At 45.8% G+C, this 13750-nt stretch overlaps 1 protein-coding gene across 6 annotated transcripts in view; it reads right to left on the bottom strand.

The window, feature by feature from the left end:
- Window positions 1-13750, bottom strand: part of Rnf13 (ring finger protein 13) — a 149403-nt gene that overhangs the window by 42994 nt on the left and 92659 nt on the right. For 5 of the 6 annotated variants that reach the window (XM_047563018.1, XM_047563017.1, XM_047563016.1 and 2 more), the window contains 2 exons: window positions 5773-5860; window positions 135-225 (listed from right to left, as the gene is read on the bottom strand). In XM_047563018.1, coding sequence (XP_047418974.1) covers window positions 135-225; window positions 5773-5860 — 179 coding nt within the window. Of the gene's footprint in view, window positions 1-134; window positions 226-5762; window positions 5861-13750 lie in introns of all 6 variants that reach the window. The other variant, XM_047563020.1, reaches the window with a different exon arrangement.

Genomic DNA, 13750 nt, shown 5'->3' with positions numbered 1-13750 from the left:
CACTGGGGGTGTAGCCCAGTAGTAAAGTATCCCAGGTTCAATTGCCAGTACCAGGAAAAATAAAAAAATGAAAAAGGAGAGAAAAAGAATTTTAAGTTTCATGATTATGATTATTTTTGATATTCATTACTTACCCTTTTTCATATGTGAATTCATCTTTCAGGGAATTGGCTGATGATTCACCAATAAATACAGATGGAATGTCAATTTTCTTTAGCACATCAACTGTATAAAAGAACAACAAAATAATTTGTAAAAGTCCATTCTTAGTACATAATCAACTTAACTTCCTTCATAATAGCAGCAAATTAAACTGGAAACAATTATAACCAACTTAACTGTCCAAGGTTGATTTTCCAGACTATAAATCCTCCTTATTACCCAAGTGGTTAGAAGTACTGTACGCTGACAATCACAAAGCAAGCACCTTCATACATGCGCTTCCTCACTAATCTCTCAACAGCCCCTTGAGAGTGAGCATCATTTTTTACCTTTAATAATTCCATTTGACTTATTCCTCTACAGACATAATCTGAACTGTTAGTGAACGAAGAAGTAATTTAATTCCTAAGTAAAAAAGAGAAAAGGCTTCTTTTACATACCCATTTCCAGGAGAGGTGTGGGTGAGAGCAGACCACAACACCACAACCCTCGCCCTACACCACACACGGCCGTCCAGAGGCCGGCAGGTGGACACAGCAAGAGCTGAGAAGACTGGACCTCTACTTCCCTAAGCCTGAGTTCCTGGCACAGCTCTGTCTGAACTGGAATCTCACAATATTAGACCCTTACACCCATGTTCAAGGTCAAAACCAAATGCCACCGAAAAAAGAATTTTGTCAAAAATTACCTATTACTCAGGAGCAGAAAGAAAAACGATCTTACTGTTTCCAACAGAAGAAATAGCCTATGATTAGCAGTGAGTAATTCAAGGGATCTGGCCTTAGAGAAAGGTCATTTCTTTTCTTTTGCTATCGTTTTCAAAATAACTTTCTTCTACTTTTAAAAAACAATGCATATTCTTTATCCACTTAACAGTGGGGAGGGAACAAGAGGAGAAAACCCAACCGCAGCACTTCCCTCTTTGGGCATGTTTACCAGAAGTGCCCACAGTTCCAGGGTTGTCACACACACACACACACACACACACGACCCAACCACAACGAGCTGCTGACCGTCACCAACCCCAGATCCTCTCCGCTGGCCTCAGCACCCACTGACCTGGTTTTGGGGTGGGTGAGTGTGAGATCCTCACAAGTTCTAGAATCACAGAACCACAGAGGGCTTGTTTCCTTCCCTAGTGTCTCACACACTCCACACTCGCTCCCACACGCTAGCCCTTCCCCCTCGCGCACACACACACATAAGCACACACATGCATGCGCACATGCACACACTCAAGCATGTAAGTCCCAGGAAGGCAGCAACCACAATGGCTAATATCAAGGAATATTTAATCACTATTTTTGTACCAACAGAATCAATAAAAATTTTACTATGTCTTATCAATGGTATAAAAATAGAAAAAAGTAGTAAGTTTCTCCCCACTTAATGATACACATCAGATAACCTGTCACACCACTAAACATGCATCAACCTCATTTTATTTTTTAATTTTTTAAAGATATTTTTTAGTTGGAGATGGTCTTTTATTGTATTTATTTACTTTGATGTGGTGCCGAGGATTGAGCCCGGGACCTCACATATGGAGGCAAGTGCCGCACCACCAAGCCACAGCGCAGCCCAACCTCGCCATTTTAAATAGCAGCAGAGGCATTGGTCTAGCACCATCTATATTTTAGGGAGATATTTTCTATCTTGCCAAGACATTTACCTCTACCACATGTCAGTTTAAAATTCATTTCATTTGAAGCCCATTCTGCACAGGCGTGCCCATCTCCTGGAGCGATCCCGAGATCCACGGGATACAGCCTCTCCCTCAGACTCACGCTCACATCTCGGGGCCTAAGAGAAGCCTCTGACCACCCTGCCTCAGACACCGCCCCTCTCCCTTGACTCGGCATCCCGCACCAGGAAGGCCTTCCTTCACAGAACGCAGGACTACTCAACGCAGCACAACTCTTCTTGCTTACACTTCCACTTCTCTCCACTCCAGAATGTGATAATGATAATAACTGTACAGCCATCAAATGAGACCAAGAACCAGGTAAGCTCACAGCAAACCAGCAAGGGAAGTACTATCTTCACCCCACTTCACAGATGACAAAACAGAGGCACGGCTGTTGGATAATGTGTACCCGGACGCCAGGTCACAGAGCTGCAGGTGGTCAAGCTGGATTCTACCTGGTAGGCAGTTTCCAGACCGTCCTCTTGACTTCTGCACTCTGCTAGCTCAATGAAAGGTGCAAAGCAGAGCCTCTGACTATGTATCTCTCCACTACAGTTACAGTACCTTAAAACAGTGCTTGATGCAAAGCAGGCTATCAAAAAAATACTTGCAAAAGTGGAGGAAGCAAGATAAAATGGAGAAGAAACAATCCTAGAGACATTGCTAACCTGCCCTGGTTATGCAGCTGGGACTCCGCTCAGCCCGGACTCACACTTGAGGCCGGCAGCTCCTTCTGGGCTCTTTCCACTCTGCCACAGCATGGGTTCTCTCACCGGGTATGCACAACCCTGTCAGGTCAAACAGAAACTAAAACAACCTGTACTTTTACAGGTGACCGTCAAAGGCTCAGGAAGGCTGAGTGACTTTCCCAAAGTCACCGGTTGTTCCAGGTGCTGAACTGCCTGGAATAAATCCACGTCCTCGTCCTCCTCCTGAAGTTGCTGCTCTTTCCACACACTTCTACTGCCTCCTGAAGACACAGCATGCTGTCAGCTCCCGGATTTAACCCACTGCATGCTGGCTGAAATAAAAGTGAGTGTGGTTTTTGCAGGAAGTGTGGCAGAAGGAGCTTTTACTAAAACTTCCTTTTGTTTCCAGACATTAGAATCTTAACTCAAGAGAACGCCAATCCTGCTTGTAGGGAGGGACTAAGTCCTGAAAAGAGAAGTACAGTCAAGCTCCTCCTAATACATCCATGCTTTCTTTCCTCTACCAAGAAACAGCGAAGTTGAAAATGATAAAGCTCTTTACAACATTTGTTACACACACAAGGAACAAAAAACAAACGAAAAAACAGAAAGCAAACCAAGCAACAAAGAACCAAAATCCCGAGCAATTTTTGAAATACAATAAATTAGTTGGAACATTTCCATGGCAACAACAGGATGATACAGGTAAGTGGTACTTTAATATTCAGCACATCCTCCTTAGGAACTGAAGTGATTGTCACCAAGGGTTTAATGGTATTACAAATACAAAACAGGTTCTAAAGGGAACTGACACTTCAGTTGGTAAATAATTAGTTTGTTCAACCTAGAACATACCGAAGGCCTGGGGGGCTAACACAAGCTGGGCTCAGGCCTTTAGCAAAATCACAAGGAGTAAGTAACATGCTTAAAGTTACGCAGTTAATTTAAGTGGAGCTTGAATTCACATTCTGGCCAGAGCACGTGTGTCTTGTTCCCATGTTGTGCATGGATGGCAAAAGTTACCCACCTAGGATGTATCAACTGACGCGATATTTTTAAGGCAGGCATTTAAAGGAGGAAAAGAAAAATGTGCCAAGTCTGTAGTACCTTCTGCACAGTGAAGGAGACACTCAACAGAATGAAGACGCAACCAAGAAAATGGGAGAAAATATTTGCAAACCACACAACTGACAGTTGCTGTGCAGAATACCTAAGGAACACCGAAAATCTAACAACAAAAACATCCCAATCTCAAAAATGGGCAATAGATCTAAAAGCACATTTTTCAAACGAAGGTACAGAAGTGGCGGCTGGTGCAGGAGAAAGGCTCAGCATGACTGACCATCAGGGAGTGCAAACCGAAGCCCATGAGGTACCGACTCACCCTAGTAGGAGTGGCAGACACCAAAGACTGAACACAGCCTGTGCTGGCGGAGGCAGAGAACAGAGAGCCCTGCCCATGCTGGAGGGACGAGGTCAGCACTGCCACCGTGGAAAACAGCATGAGACTCCTCCGAGAGGCAGAGAGGACTACCACCTGACCCGCAAGCCCACACTGGGGTCTGCCCACAGGACATGAAATCGGCTCCTAAGAGACACCTGCACGCCCCTGTTCTCCGCAGCTCTATTTGCAAAAGCCAAAAATGGGCATGACCGAAGTGCCCATCGCCTGAGGAGTGGACAACATGGCACAGAGCGAAGCCCTGCCACGTGTGACAACGTGGATGGAAGTGGACATCACTGTGCCACGCGAAGCACCCGGGCGCAGCAAGGCAGCACCCCATGGTCCCTCGAGTGGAATCTATAAGGTGACCTCAGAACAGCTGGGCTATCAGAGAACAGGGGCAGTGGGAGTGCAGGAAGTCTGGCCAGCGGTACTGAGTCTCAGTGGGACGCAGCGAGAAGCTCTGTGACGCTCTTCACAGTAAGGTGGCTGATTTTCAAAGTTTTCACTACAAAGAACAAATGGTTGGGAAGATAAATGTTTCACCCTATTTAAACATGGGCAACATACATGTACTGGATATTGCAAGGTAACCCATTAGTACATACAAATTTTATGGTTTTGTGTATCTGTTAGAAATAAATTTAATTAGAAAAAAAATCTGCAATAGCAACAGTATTATTTTACTTGATAAGTAAACCCCTTCATCTAGTAAGTCCTGTAATTTCCACACAGTGGTTGGTGAACTGTTCCTGAAATGCTAGAAAAGCTTAGGATTATTTCATGTATTCTACAATCATAAAGATTAATTACCTCTTTGATTCAAATAATAAATTAAAACATAAAGAAATCAACTAGGGAACTCATCAACTTTTAGATGTCATCGTTTCACCTCACCATATCGGGGTAAGGAGGACAATGACCAAGGACAACAACCAAAACAACACTACACGAGGTTCCCCCACGGTCCGGCCAGACAGATACAAAACGTCACTCCTGAACACAGCTGCTGGACTCTGAGTGCCTCCCAGTGACGGTCGTCCATGCTTACGTCCACGCTTCGCTACAGGCTCTCCCTGGCACACGTAGGCTGAGGGAGGTAATAGCAAGAGATGTTGGGATTACGTACGGAGAGGAAAACAGATCTTCTGACCACGAGTGCTGGCAGTGAGCATCTCAGCAGCAATCAAAGGTCTGATAAAACCTACAGGGCCCTGCGTAACAGCAACTGCCTGCATCAAGTGAAGCACACAGCTTAAAAACACCATCTGAATAAAGCAGCTGTGACTAAGATTGGCTCATTTCCCCTATAAGCCAACATTCCACAGACACTAAGGAAAGACATTCCTATTTCAAATGAAAATGGACATGCAACGTAAAGTCAAGAATAATAACCATAAGAAAGCACAGCTGTGGGGTTTTGAGATTCCACCAAAATAGCAGAGTATTTGTGTGTTCTAAAATTTATGTTGTGAATCTATAAATAAATCACAAAAACCTTTCTATGGCATTCTTAACTCAGCATTCTAATCTCTATTTAAAGCTTTGGTTTTCCTTCAGTTGTCAACAAAATATCAATAGATTAAAACTCAGGCTTAAAAAAAACTGGTTCAGACAAGAACAAGTGAATTCCAGGTAATAAAATTACCTGAAGAGAGCTAGAACCGGGAATTACGATGGAGAAGAAATTTTGATGTTTAAACAAAAAATGAGAGAAGGAAAATTCTGTTACTTTTTAGTTTCAAATGCTCTGTCAAACAGGAGAGAAGAAAAGTGATACCTGTACTTACTGTCGTTGGATCCCATGCTAATGAGGTCGTCGGAATCGACATTGTGCACGATGGCTGCTTTGTATCCTGCTCTCTGTGCATTTAATACCTGCAAGTCAGAAAACACTGGACTGATGAGGAAGAACATCCCTCAACTTCAATAAATACTAATGAATCTCCACTGGGTATCTAGAACTGGATCACGTACACAAGCAGGAATAAAGCCCAGGTGCTCCTGAGGATGCTACCACTGGTGACCAATGACTTCTTAAGGTACCTTCCTGATCTCACTGATGACAGGAAGTGAAATCAGAAGCTAATAAAGGACAAGGACACAGCCCCAAACACTAAATAGCCCCTAAGCAATAAACCTGCAGGGCTCTGTAACGCCGAGACTGCCGTGCTCTGGCTCAGGTGTAATCAGACCCCGGGTGTTCAAACCCCATCTCTGCCACTTTTTAGTGGAATAAACTCAGGCAAATTACTTTTTTTTTTTTTTTTTTAACTTCAGTTTCCTAAATTTTAAAATGGGAATGGCAATGATGTCTTTATCATACATAAAATAATACATTTAAAATGCTTAATCGCTACCATGCCTAACACATAGAAATGAGTCAAATAAAATCAATGTCTTATCATCAGCTTGATCAGCAACGATATTCTTTAAAATTCCTTTTGAAAGTTTTGAAAAATTAACATTACCTCCAGTCTGAAGTTACTTACTTACTGCTTCTATATAGCTATTTAATCTTTCTTAAAGCTACCTTCCAAAATAGTAACATTTACACCTTAAGAATATCACTGGATGTACTGTAGAATCTTCATGAAAGATTTAGAAAGTATCCAAACACACTGTTACACTTCACTTGTAAAACAACAATCTGTTATAAATAAAAATTAACTCAGAGCTAAACTACTTGTTGTAAGACTCTAGACTAGTGATAAGAATTAAGGATCAGATCATCAGGTCCATATCAGATAAACACACACACACAAATACAAATATACATATCTTAAGTACTTGAAATGCTCTTGGACAATTTTGAATATATGCTTTAAAACATAGTTGTATATAAAACTGTAACAGAAACAGAAACATTTATATGTATGGTTTTGAACACTTAATAGGAACTCTTGAAATATATCACTTTATGTTGTTACATAGTAACATGTCTCTCAAAGTGTTTTCTGTGTACCTGTGTTTTTAAGAAAAACACAAATTAATTTTTGAAAAGAATTTCCATGTCTAATATTAGTTCCATTTTAGTTACCAACATTAAAATGATTCAAGATTCTGTTATAACGGAATAAATCAAGTTCCAGGGAGTTAGGGAAAACCCGAAGAGTCACGTTCCCAAGAGTAAGAGGGATGTGTGATTATTCAGACAGACCCAGATCCTGAAAGCCAGGCAAGAAACGAGGCCCGTCCTCAGCCCGTCCTCAGCCCGGCCAGGCGAGCTGACTTCACAGAGAAAGACTCTCCTACAGTGTCCTTGACTTCTCCAGAACTACCCCCCCAATACAAGTTGGATTTTTTAAAGAGACAACAGAACAATTTCTCAGAATAATTTTATCCTACTCCTGAAAATAACTGAATCTGTAGTATATATGAATATCTCAAGAAATTAATATTTCCTGCATCTTTACAGGCTCCACACATCTATTAAGTGGCCTACAGAGGGAAACTCACTATGTATTCGCGGGTTGAGGAAGTCAATGAATACGTTATTCGTTCAAATTGACACTCACATTATAACAGTATAAATCTAAGTGATACAATCAGACACAAAGGGATTTTTAAAAAGTAAAATAATTAGTTTGTTGCCGCAGGACTCACTCCTGTTAGGAATAACGGCCGGAAATCCAGCAGGCAGCAGAACTGTCTCAAGGAGTGCTGCCGTCTGCGGGAAGCTCCGTGATCAAGAGCACGAGTTACTGTTTTCCAAACACGAGTGCAGGCTTTACTCTTAGGTGGATTTTACCATTCAATTCAAATTGATAAAATGCCACTCCCCACAGCCTCTTGATCACCTCTTTCTAAAAGGAGAAATAAGACCCCTACGGACACTGGAATCGTTAGCCCCTCCCCCACAGGCACCGACTTGCATTTGCCTGCTATGCTACCTTCCCAGTGAAGACTTCCTTAGCTTTTACTTCTGCTTGGCTGGGGTTCCCACGAGCTTTCCCCATGTTTTAATGACCACTGTAACAATAGGGGAGAAACACTTCCTCCCACACTCAAAAGTGCCTTTTGCCACAGATACCATTTAAGAAATAATCAGATCATATCAACAGCTTCACTTCTAAATCTCCTTTCAGAGCTAACTGATAAACGTGATGACCAAAACCACACCACCTAACTTTTTTCTCTGCACAAGTACACACGAGAGCAATGGTGCGGCACGTGTGACACAGGGGTGGCCTCAGGAAGCGCTGTGAAGTGGCCCCAGTGCCCCTCAAGGAGCAGACAGCACATCCAGGCGGAGTGCAGAGCCCAGGCGGCAGAGCCCTGAGGCCCCGGAGGCCCAGACAGGGCACTGCAGCTTCGGAGGTCTGCTCAGACCTGTCTGCTGGGAGCAGCCTTCAAGGACGCCTGCAGCCCCGCGCTGCTCCACAAGCTGTCCCGCTCACATGCACGACGCCCTCTCAGAGCAGCGGAGGCCACCTGTCCGCGGGTTGTGTTTACACATCGTGTGCCATCCAGTACCCAAACCCGTCTGCAGAAGGACCCCCGTCTCCCGCAGCGTCTGTCTAGGAAGTCTTCCGGTGAGAAGAGAGGAAGCAGCATCAATCCTGCTGACGCTCTCACCCCGGTACCCAGACCCAGGCACCCAGACCCAGGCACCCAGACCCAGCAGGACGCGTGGAGGATGCACAGCGTACCATGGCGGAACCCAGTCTCACCACCAGGTTCTTAAAATTGCACCAAGCAACCGAGGAGGAAGGTTCTCATACATATCCAAAATGTAACTGTTTACATAAATACAACATAAAATCATATCACTAACAAAATGAAACTTCTAAAATAAAAACCACTGAAATGGGAAAGAATTTTGTAAGCTTTAAGTGTTAACTCCAAAAAAACAGAAGCATGTTTTCAAAAATCTACCTTGTTTCCCCAAGGTTTTTGTTGTTGTTATTGATTTTTTTAAATAAAGAAATGAAACTAAATCAAGGAACACATTAACATATGGACCAACAGGCTTATGAACACAAACAAAGAAAATACATTCATGTTTAGGAACTATAAAACTCATGTGTCAGTCAAATTAAATTACATTTTCAACTAAGCAGCAGCTGGTATTTTTTAAGAACACATGAGGCAGAAGTAAAACCTAAATCATTTAGTAATCATGTGAAAGGATTCACATTCATAAAATGCAACCTCAAACACATGGTGTCAGATGGAAGCAAAGAGCTCAAAGACTCATGAATAAAAAACATGCATGACAAAAAAAACTTAAGTCAGAGCAGCCATCAAAACAAAACTGCATTAAAAAGCTTTCTGAACTGTATTGCCAATCTGCCTTTTAAAAGAGACTGATCAGAGTTATTAGTTCAAACCATGGTAAATGCATTATTTTACATTTAATCCACAAATTAAATGCAACTGAATTTTGAGGACCAGGTGGCATCTAACCAAGGGCTTTAAAGAAATAAGGGACTGTTGGCTTGCTATTACAAATAGTCAATATGTCCGAAGATACCAGATTGCTCAAGGAAGAGTTGTCAATAAGACAGGTTCTAAAATAAATCCTGGAAATGACATAATAGCTCATTTTATTTCTTGTCTGGATAAAATAATACTGACACGATTAAAAACATCTTATAAAAACAAGAAAGAAGTGACTGTGCCATCAAGATGATTCATGGACAGAGATCTTCTAAGGACACCTGGGCGTGAGGAGCTGAGGAAACTACTGACAGGCAGAAGGCTACCACAGGCTCCAGAACAAAAGCTACACAAGAGTCGTATTTACTGTTTCCAGTATCCAACACAACTCTACAATGCAGATATGCTTTTCTGTATTTTAAAAACAAGGACACATAGGTAAATGAAACTGCCCCCAAGTCACACTTAGGCCTAGTGCAGTTTTGAACACTACATTACATAGTCAGACAGAAGCACAGGTGGATCCTGAATGGACTCCAGAGTTCCACGTGTTAAAGGCCTGGTCTTTAGCTTGGCTGTATTAATTATCTTTTTATCACTGTGATCCAAATACCCAACAAGAATACTTAGAGGAGGCTCAGCGTTTCAGCCTGTGGTCAGACAGTTGCACCCCAGAAACATCACAGCAGAAGGGCCTGGGGAAAGAAAGCGGCTTAGGTTATGGCAGGGGAAGCAGAGGGGAGAAAGGCCATGGAAAAGGTAAGCCCTTCCAGCGCTGGTCCCCAGCGACCTTCGTCCTCCAACTAGGACCTGCCTCTCCACAGTCCACGTACCTATTAATGAATTAGTCCATCGAATGGATGACCCACTGACCAGGTCAGAATCATCAGGATCCAGTCATTGCATAAAGCCCCACCTCTGAACCACACTGCACCGCCACACCTCCAGCCCGTGAACCACATTGCACCGCCACACCTCCAGCCCCTGAACCCCGCTGCACCGCCACACCTCCAGCTCGTGAACCGCGCTGCACCGCCACACCTCCAGCTCGTGAACCGCGCTGCACCGCCACACCTCCAGCACGTGAACCACGCTGCACCGCCACACCTCCAGCACGTGAACTGCACTGCACCGCCACACCTCTAACACGTGAACCACACACCTTCAGCACAGGAAGCGCGCTGCACCGCCACACCGCCACACCTCCAGCACGTGAACCACACACCTTCAGCACGTGAACCGCACTGCACCGCCACACCTCCAGCACGTGAACCACACACCTTCAGCACAGGAACCGCGCTGCACCGCCACACCTCCAGCCCGTGAACCGCATTGCACCGCCACACCTCCAGCCCATGAACCGCATTGCACCGCCACACCTCCAGCACGTGAACCACGCTGCACCGCCACACCTCCAGCCCGTGAATCGCGCTGCACCGCCACACCTCCAGCCCGTGAACCGCGCTGCACCGTCACACCTCCAGCACGTGAACCGCACTGCACCGCCACACCTCCAGCCTGTGAACCGCACGGCACCGCCACACCTCCAGCATGTGAACCGCACTGCATCGCCACACCTCCAGCCTGTGAACCGCGCTGCCCACCACACCTCCAGCCTGTGAACCGCACTGCACCGCCACACCTCCAGCCTGTGAACCACGCTGCCCGCCACACCTCCAGCCCGTGAACCGCATTGCACCGCCACACCTCGAGCCCATGAACCGCATTGCACCGCCACACCTCCAGCCCATGAACCGCATTGCACCGCCATACCTCCAGCCCGTGAACCGCGCTGCACCGCCACACCTCCAGCATGTGAACCGCGCTGCATCGCCACACCTCCAGCCCGTGAACCACACTGCACCGCCACACCTCCAGCATGTGAACCGCGCTGCATCGCCACACCTCCAGCCCGTGAACCGCACTGCACCGCCACACCTCCAGCATGTGAACCGCGCTGCATCGCCACACCTCCAGCCCGTGAACCACACTGCACCGCCACACCTCCAGCACGTGAACCGCACTGCACCGCCACACCTCCAGCACGTGAACCGCACTGCACCGCTACACCTCCAGCACGTGAACCGCACTGCACCGCTACACATCCAGCCTGTGAACCACACTACACCGCCACACCTCCAGCATGTGAACCGCACTGCATCGCCACACCTCCAGCCCGTGAACCGCACTATACCGCCACACCTCCAGCTCGTGAACGGCGCTGCCCGCCACACCTCCAGCCTGTGAACCGCGCTGCCCGCCACACCTCCAGCCTGTGAACCACGCTGCCCGCCACCACACCTCCAGCACGTGAACCGGCTGCACCGCCACACCTCCAGCACGTGGACCACACTGTGCTGCGACCACACCTCCAGCAAAGGAACCATGCTGCGCCACGACCACACCTCCAGCACGTGAACCACGCTGTGCTGCGACCACACCTCCAGCACAGGAACCATGCTGCGCCACGACCATACCTCCAGCACACGGGGGTGTTCCAGGTCCAAACCACAATACGGGCACTTCCAGAAGAAAGCTGGAAGAGCTGGCCTAATAAGAGGTCTCAGGTCACCGGTGGAGAGCTGCGGGACACTGGTCTGCTCCTCCTCCGCTGCCCACCACTGAGGTGAGCACCTGCGGCACCACATGCTCCTCACCACAGAACCACAGGCAGCCACTCCCTGCCACCAGTGCTACTGCTGCTAGTGAGGTGACACAGGAACACAGGGAGCAAGGCTGGGGTAGCTACGAGGCTATGGGGCAGCACGCAACAGGAGCCTGGCCGCCAGACACGGCCACGCAAGGCAGGTGACAGCGTGCCCGAGGAGCAGCGTGCTCCTCCTCTGCACACCCGCGGCTGGGCCAGGGAGGCCGGGGACTGGCTGTAAGCACATTCGGTGTGAGAGGCAGCAAGGTTTCCCAGGCAGGAGGCCAAGACTGATCAGGACCTGATGGAGAGATTTTCAGCAAAGTCATTCATTTATTCACTCAATAAATACTTGGAATGAATCTACTACCTATTGTTGAAAACAAAAACTTCCAATAAAACACAGTCCATTCACATTTCACCTTCTTACAGTCTTGGGTCCCAGCTACTAACTGTGCACAAATTGAGCTGAGCATACTCATTGTCGCCCTAGGAACAGACACTCGGGGACACAGATCTGTATACCTGCAAAATGGCAAGAATGCAGCAGGGCAACTCCTTGGTGGAAAAGAGCCCAATTACTGTATCACAGGGGACTCTGGATGCTTGTTAAAGTAAGATTTACGGAGAACGTTTATTTGAAATGCAAAGTTGCTTTTCAAGTTCTGAAACTTTTGATTATAGTAGCTTTTCTCTTGCATGGAGAATAATTTGTAAGGTTTGAACACTGAAAGAACAGGTTCAACAGCAGATTACCTCACCTACTGAGAGGTACCACCCTCAACACTGCCCATGCTTTTCCCGTGGACGCCCAGCATTTCAGAGAACTGGCTTCAGACAGAGGCAAAAAGTGTTCGATAAAAGGAGAGCTGCTGCTTTAAATGTGATCTAATTTAATGACAATACTTCCTTTAGTTCATTACTTCAATGTTTTTATTATGTGTAAAAAGATCGTTTATTTTAACCGGAAAGTGAGAATATACTGAAAAATGTCAGATTATAAGTAATTCATGAAATAAAAATATACATGGCATATATGTGTATGTAGAAATTTCAGTCACAAGTCATTATTTTATTTAGTAAAACTAGTAATAAAATGAAGTAGGGAAAGAAGTAAATATTAGGGAAACCACACTATCCTGGCTTAAGTATAAATGTAAAAACACATCTGCTTACGATGTATTCTGAGTGCTTACCCACTAGCAAGAGAATGACTAAATTTTCATGAAGTGACATTTAGTCACATTATGCCTTTTGCAACTTTAAGACATGTTTATTTTGTTTTTGCTGCAATCTAATTTCCTGGCCAAGTCTAAACTTGGATTTGTATTCTAAATTGCTATTCTAAAACATTTTTTTGTTAGCAGTGTTACCTGCAAAAAAATCCCACAGATGATGCTGTTTCTGGTAAGTGGCCAAGCCCTTTCTCCTTAGCAGTGGCACCAAGGTGAGGTTCACTCTGGCCACCACTGTGCAATGGTCCTGAAACCCTGGGCCACCCAGTAAGATGTGAGGGGGAGGAGGACAGAGTGGGAGTGTGAAGGGTGGGAGGGAGGGAGGGAGGGAGGCAGGGAAGGGAGCGCCCAGCTCGGAGGCAGAGACGAGGAGGAGTGTCGCAGCTGCCCACTCGTCCTCCAGATGACTCCACAGAAGAAATGACTGAGCGTGGAATTCTACGCCCGTCAAACTTCTTCAAGGAGGAGGCAGAATCTGCCTGTGATCCTCAGGAGGCTGAGGCA

Source organism: Sciurus carolinensis, chromosome 9 (assembly GCF_902686445.1).
Source record: "Sciurus carolinensis chromosome 9, mSciCar1.2, whole genome shotgun sequence".
NCBI classification, from domain to species: domain Eukaryota; kingdom Metazoa; phylum Chordata; class Mammalia; order Rodentia; family Sciuridae; genus Sciurus; species Sciurus carolinensis.
Note: the sequence above shows the minus strand (reverse complement) of the source record. Positions and strands in the feature narration are given on the sequence as shown.